Raw genomic sequence first — 6,653 nt, forward strand, 5'->3', positions numbered from 1 at the left:
ATACCTTACAAGATTTTCAGGAGTTGAAATGGATTCACCAAAACTACAATTTGTGTGAGGCTATAAACACTATTATATAGCGTGTAATTCCTCTTTCTTTTTCCAAATATAAGTATTTATAATTAGAGTTTAAGCTAAGATTTTGTTAGAATTCTCTAATTAATTAACCGTGAAGCGAAGTATTAGGAAAGTATTAAGGAAATTTCCTAATGTGGGTACTAAATTTCTTAATTATAATTAATTATTGATACTTATTTCTTTAATAATCTATATATGGTTTCTTCTCTTTATGAGGTTTTGTTATGATTAGGCTTAATTTGGCAATAACAGCAAGTTAAATATTGGGCCATATATGGGCTGGCCCATTAATCTCCAAAAAGCCCAAAACTAAGTGGGTTAACAGACTCTGTCAATAATTTTCAGTTTCACTGAGAAAATCAAGCAAATGAAATATTGATGCTTTCAAGTATGCAAATTATGCTTTACTTGTCTCCTCTCAACCTCTCTCTCCAAATTTAATTTTTTTACTATATTTTTGCCCTCAGCCGTTCGCACTTTCTGTCAACTTCTCTAGTCTCGAAGTTTTCTGCAACTTTTCTTGTTTCTCATTATCCAAATTTTGGAACTTTTTTAACCCTCACATTGGCTACCTTTCGTCATTTGATTACAAATTTCAGCTTTGTTCATGCAACTGAGCTCTCAAAGTTTGTTGTTTTTATTGAAATACATCAATTTGGAGAACTGGGTTTACTTTGTTCCACATGGTTCCGGCTTCTACTCAATTCCCATTTGGATTCACTGCTCATTGCAATGGAACATTTGGTTATGAAAAACTGGAGTTTTTAAGCTCTAATTCTTTTCATCAATTGGAAATTTCAAGAATTAAGTTTTGCCCTAGTTCTGTTCCAAAGACTACTCCAAAGGTGTGCTTAGAGTTTCTCCAAATATGTGCACTTATTATATGTTTAATGATTATGCTTAAGATTGGGATGCCATAGTCTTTACGTTAATAACTGTGTCGCAGCATCATCTGCTTTTTTCTTCTGTGTATTTTATGTAGTTTGTTCTGCTGCTAAGAATTTGTAATTACATGTGTAGTAGTGTTTTAATCAAGTTTGGAAGTAGTCGCATCATTTGTTTATGTTCAATGCTTCAACTTTAGTGAGCCTTAAATTATTTTGGGACTGATATATTGAACGACCATAGCCATCATTTCTTGTAGAACATTTTTTTATACATTGTTTAATAGTTCTATATGGAGTTCATTAAAATATAAGATGTTCTCTTGCTCTTAGCTCTGAGCAAACATATTGCTGGAACCAGACGGGAGCTAAATTTCTCATAATGAAATAATTTTTAGGATTCATTTATTGTTATATAGGAAGGTAATTTCTGAATTTTCTTGCTGCAGCCTGCTTTGGTTAGTCGAATATGTTCTCTACCTGATTTTGATGATTTCTTTTGGGAGAAAACTCCTACGCCTATGCTTGATGCAATTGAAAACCCTATCTGCTTGAAGAACTTCACTCTTAAGGTCAGTTTACAACGTTTCTGCTGCTTTTGAATTACTTGTTTCATAATCTCGACAGCTTGTTTACGCACTAAAGGTTGGTCTGTGCAGGAACTGAAACAATTAGCTGATGAAATCCGATCAGAATTGTCTTCTATAATGCCCAAAACCCAAAAATCCTTCAAGGCTAGTTTGGCAGTGGTGGAACTGACAGTTGCATTACACCATGTTTTTCATGCTCCAGTGGATAAGATACTGTGGGATGTTGGGGAACAAGTAAGATAATAACTGATAAAATTCTATACATTGCAGTACTTGGGGCAAAAAGAAGCACAGAACATTGATATATGATCTGCTATTATGCAATTTCTTATCTTTTGTTGGCAGACATTCGCACATAAAATTCTTACTGGGAGGCGGTCTCTCATTCATACCCTGAGACAAAAGGATGGTATTTCTGGCTATACTTCTCGATCTGAGAGTGAATTTGATCCTTTTAGTGCAGGACATGGGTGCAACAGCATCTCTGCTGGACTTGGTAGAATTTCCTTGCCTTCTGTTTTAATTTTCTTCAGATTAAAGAATACCTATCTTAAATAATTTTCATGCTTGCCATCCACCTTTCACATGTTATCTTACATTTTATTTGAATTTGAATTTCATTATTACAAGCTCTTTGTTGTATATTTTGGTGATAATATTATATACATTAGGCTGTTGGCAAACAAGCTTTCTATGTGAAAGTAGTATTTTTATATTGTTATTAATGTCAAACTAACTTGATTAAATTTCTTGATTGGTAAATTTGTTAAAAACAAAAAGGAGGTGCATAATATATACATAAGTGAGCTAGCAAAGATAAATGAGTCTTTCCTCTCTCTTCATTCTAATCTACATTATCATGCTCTGTAATTGAGAAATCAAAATTTTGTTAATCTTTTTTCCTTCAGGAATGGCAATTGCCCGGGATATTAAAGGGAAACGGGAACGCATTGTTACAATCATTGGCAATGGGACAACTATGGCTGGTCAGGTCTACGAGGCAATGAGCAATGCAGGTTACCTGGATTCAAATATGATAGTCATACTAAATGACAGCCGTCATTCTTTACACCCAAAGATTGAAGAGGGCCCCAAGACATCCATTAATGCTCTATCTAGTACCCTAAGCAGGCTCCAGTCAAGTAAATCTTTCCGAAGGTTAAGAGAAGTTGCTAAAGTAAGGTTTCTCGCATCCTTCTTAAAAAATATGAATGTTTTAACACTGAAAAAGGCATATAGGTAGGTTGATGCTAGAAAGACTATCGCACTATCTTCAGTAATAGTTTACCACTTTCTGAGTTAGTCCTGGAGAATGTGGGTAGTCCACTTAGTATGTGAATATTTTTTGTGTATTGTTGGTACTTACTACTCCATAAATTCAAGGCCTTGTGTGGACTTAATATATCCTTGATAATTATTTGGCTGTTAAACTGGTTGGCTTTTTTTCAGGGTGTCACTAAAAGAATTGGCAAGGGTATGCATGAATGGGCTGCCAAAGTTGATGAGTATGCACGTGGTTTGATCGGTCCAGCAGGATCAACTCTTTTTGAAGAGCTTGGGTTGTATTACATAGGCCCTGTTGATGGACACAACATTGAAGACCTAATTTGTGTTCTACAGCAAGTGGCATCTCTAGATTCGATGGGTCCTGTGTTAGTGCATGTGATAACTGAGGAAAACCGGGGTACATTGAATAACCAAAAAAGTGAGATTACGGTGAAGCAGCTGGAAGGTATGTTCACTTCTTTGCCTTTCCCTGGCTTACCCAAGTTCAATTTGTTGGTTGGGGATGGGCCTTGGTCTTAATTGAGGCCATCATTGGAGGTAGAATGATAAAAGTCTTCCTTAGTCTTTGACTATTTAGGGTGTGGGACTATCTATGGACTTTAACAGAACTCATTTCCACTGTATGGGCTCATAGATTTATATCCTGAGAATTGTGGCTTACTGAACATATTAGGATAGAAAAGAATTGGTATTAATTGTTTTCTTTTTCATTTAAAAGGACTTGTCATTCCTGCTGCATAGAGTACTTTGTGCTAAATTATCATGTCCCAACTTTTAAGCATTTCAGAGAGTAAATTTTCACTGCTGCTCTTCTGTTTTGAAGCTTCATGAACCTTTTTTTTATTTTCTTTTTCTCTCACTTCACAGGATCAAGTAACTCAGACTCTTTATTGTTCAATAACAATTCTCGAACATATAGTGATTGCTTAGTGGAAGCGTTGGTTATGGAGGCAGAGAAAGACAAGGATATTGTTTTGGTCCATGCTGGAATGGAAATGGATCCCTCGCTTCAACTGTTTCAGGAAAAATTTCCAGAGAAGTATTTTGATGTTGGAATGGCTGAACAGCATGCTGTTACATTTTCTGCTGGTCTGTCATGTGGAGGCTTGAAGCCATTTTGCATAATTCCTTCTGCTTTTCTGCAGAGAGCTTATGATCAGGTTCTCTCTCTCCCCCACGTGCTATGTGTGTCTGTGAATACTCTGTAAACATTCACCAATTGCATACAAACATGTTGTCTGGGGTCGTTTTGACAGTAATGATGTATTTCAAAATACAATGGCATAGATTGAAACCATGTTTTAGCTTACAACTGGAAATGCATGGCATCCTTCATTGTGAAAATAAAGTTCATAACTTTTCTGGAGTCTTTTCCTTATGGCCTCTTTAGGTGATCCAAGATGTAGATCAACAGAGGATTCCAGTGCGTTTTGTCATTACAAGTGCAGGATTGGTAGGATCTGATGGCCCCACGCAGTGTGGGGCATTTGATATAACTTTCATGTCATGTTTGCCAAACATGATTGTCATGGCACCATCTGATGAGGATGAGCTTGTACACATGGTTGCGACTGCTGCTCAAATTGATGATCGGCCAGTTTGCTTTCGGTATCCAAGGGGCGCCATTGTCAGGACGGACTATCCTATGGTCAGTGGAATTCCAATTGAGGTAATCACTTGGCACCCTTTATTAACTTATCTACTTACTGATCTTATTTCTTCTTAAGCTTTGATGTTTTGTTACTTAGGAAATTGTGTCACTTATTGCATTTTTTTTTAATTAAGAGACGTGGTAATTACATGTTTTACCACCTTATTCTGTATTTTCCCAAATTATTCCTAGTCTCATAAAATAATTTATATCCAAGATTTTGCACATAAGATCTACTATTTGACTTTGCACTTGACAATTAACATTTGCATCTTCCAATATATTACTTATTATTCTTCACTAATCATTTAAAAGTTTTGATTTAATTTGACTACTGTTTGTTGTAGCAGATTGGAAAAGGGAAAGTTCTCGTAGAGGGTAAAGATATTGCTTTGCTTGGGTATGGGGCAATGGTTCAGAACTGCCTCAAAGCTCGAGCCCTTCTTTCGAAGCTTGGCGTTGAGGTAACTGTTGCTGATGCAAGATTTTGCAAGCCCCTCGACATTAAGCTTCTCAGGGAGCTTTGTCAAAACCATGCCTTTCTTGTCACAGTTGAGGAAGGTTCTATTGGAGGATTTGGATCACATGTTTCACAGTTTATTGCTCTTGATGGACAGCTTGATGGGAGAATTAAGGTGCTACTTTTGTTCATACTTATGAAAATTATTATTCTTTGGTAAGAGAGAGAGGTATACACATTAATTATTCGGTTATTATCTTATGGAAGGGGGAGGAAGGCATTTTTTAAAGATGCCAGTAGAACCCTGTGGGAGTAGTCCTTGTACTATGTTATTTACTTCAAATTTATCCGTCTTAAAATTCAAACCAAAAATCTCATTAAACTTAAATTGCTAGGGTGGGGTTACTGGGTTATGTACCATTTACTCTTTCCTTGTAGCTAGTGATTTTTAATGCAGTGCTACTTAAATTGTAATGGTTATACTTCTTGCATGGACAGTAACTGCTTTGGGTAAGTTTTCACTTGCTTTCAATTCTTTTGTCTATTTTTTTTTATCCCAGTGGCGACCAATTGTTTTGCCAAATAACTACATTGAGCATGCATCACCAACTGAACAACTTTCTTTTGCGGGGCTGACTGGACATCACATTGCTGCAACAGCACTAAGTCTGCTCGGCCGCACCCGTGAAGCGCTCCTTTTAATGTGCTAGAAATCTACTCAGTTTCTTCGAAGCCTTCTTGGAACACTGCAGGTTGAAGACTTGAAGCTCTGTAACAGAAAAGATGAGCTGAAAAAAAACAACAGACGGTAGGTAATATGCCGCACCAGATCAGCTGATTTTGGGTACATGTCTTTGTAATCTGTACATTATTGTAATAATTTGATTATTGGTGTTGAAAGTACACAAAATTGTACAGTACTCACAAGATAAAAATACAGATTTGTATTGATACCTTGTATGGTTATACTCATAATCACATAGAACTTCAAACACACTACACTATAGCCAAAATTCACTATATCATCTCTCTTAAGCACGCATACAGGGATAGGTTACTCATGTAGCAATTCCTTAGTTGACAGCTTCCGATGTTGCAGGTAACGTTAGAAGAAGAAGAAGAAGTAAAGTGGGCACTTTGGTGCTAATTCTGGAAATGTATAAGAAGTAAAAGTTAGGCAAAATGCATAAATTTCGAGGCTGGTTGTATTTGCAATGCATTTTGTTAATGGATACACATGTAACTAATGTGCATGCTGTTTAAATACTGTCATGCTCATACAACTGAAGAAGAAGATTTCACGTAAGAAAAACTTGTGTGGTCGAGATGGAAGATGAGGGTTAGGTAAATAAATCCTATGGACTGTCATCCATGTGCATCTGTTATTTGTTGTGTGTTTTTATCATCTTAAAAACAATAAAAGAAACTGAAAATTTTGGCAAGAAATGTTCAGGAGTCGTTGCACATTTAACCAAAATTTCTTCCAACATAACATCAAACAACTCAATTGCTTCATACTCCATCATCTTCATTACCAATTTCAACTAATCTTTTGGATCTTAAAGTTAACGAACGGATATATCCTCCAATGATCATCGGACGGAGGTGAACATCAAATAACTTAATAGCTTCAAACTCCATCACCTTCGTTACCAATCTTTTTCTTTAAATATTCTATTAATAGTATAAGATAACCTGTATTC

General features: G+C 36.1%; 1 protein-coding gene across 2 annotated transcripts; it reads left to right on the forward strand.

Annotated features, from left to right (window-relative positions):
• Nucleotides 1-455: 455 nt before the first annotated feature.
• On the forward strand, nt 456-5,937 carry LOC116115702 (probable 1-deoxy-D-xylulose-5-phosphate synthase, chloroplastic). Of its 2 annotated transcripts, none has more exons than XM_031401823.1 (10): nt 456-923; nt 1,412-1,534; nt 1,622-1,786; nt 1,898-2,048; nt 2,461-2,729; nt 3,002-3,284; nt 3,707-3,999; nt 4,230-4,508; nt 4,838-5,125; nt 5,511-5,937. In XM_031401823.1, the coding sequence occupies exons 1-10, from the start codon at nt 762-764 to the stop codon at nt 5,658-5,660; spliced, it is 2,163 nt and encodes a 720-aa protein (XP_031257683.1). In that variant the 5' UTR covers nt 456-761; the 3' UTR covers nt 5,661-5,937. The 2 variants fall into 2 exon arrangements, with proteins under 2 accessions (XP_031257683.1, XP_031257684.1); XM_031401824.1 differs by having other exon boundaries at nt 4,841-5,125.
• Nucleotides 5,938-6,653: the final 716 nt, after the last annotated feature.

Source organism: Pistacia vera, unplaced genomic scaffold (assembly GCF_008641045.1).
Source record: "Pistacia vera cultivar Batoury unplaced genomic scaffold, PisVer_v2 Contig752, whole genome shotgun sequence".
Taxonomy (NCBI): Eukaryota; Viridiplantae; Streptophyta; class Magnoliopsida; order Sapindales; family Anacardiaceae; genus Pistacia; species Pistacia vera.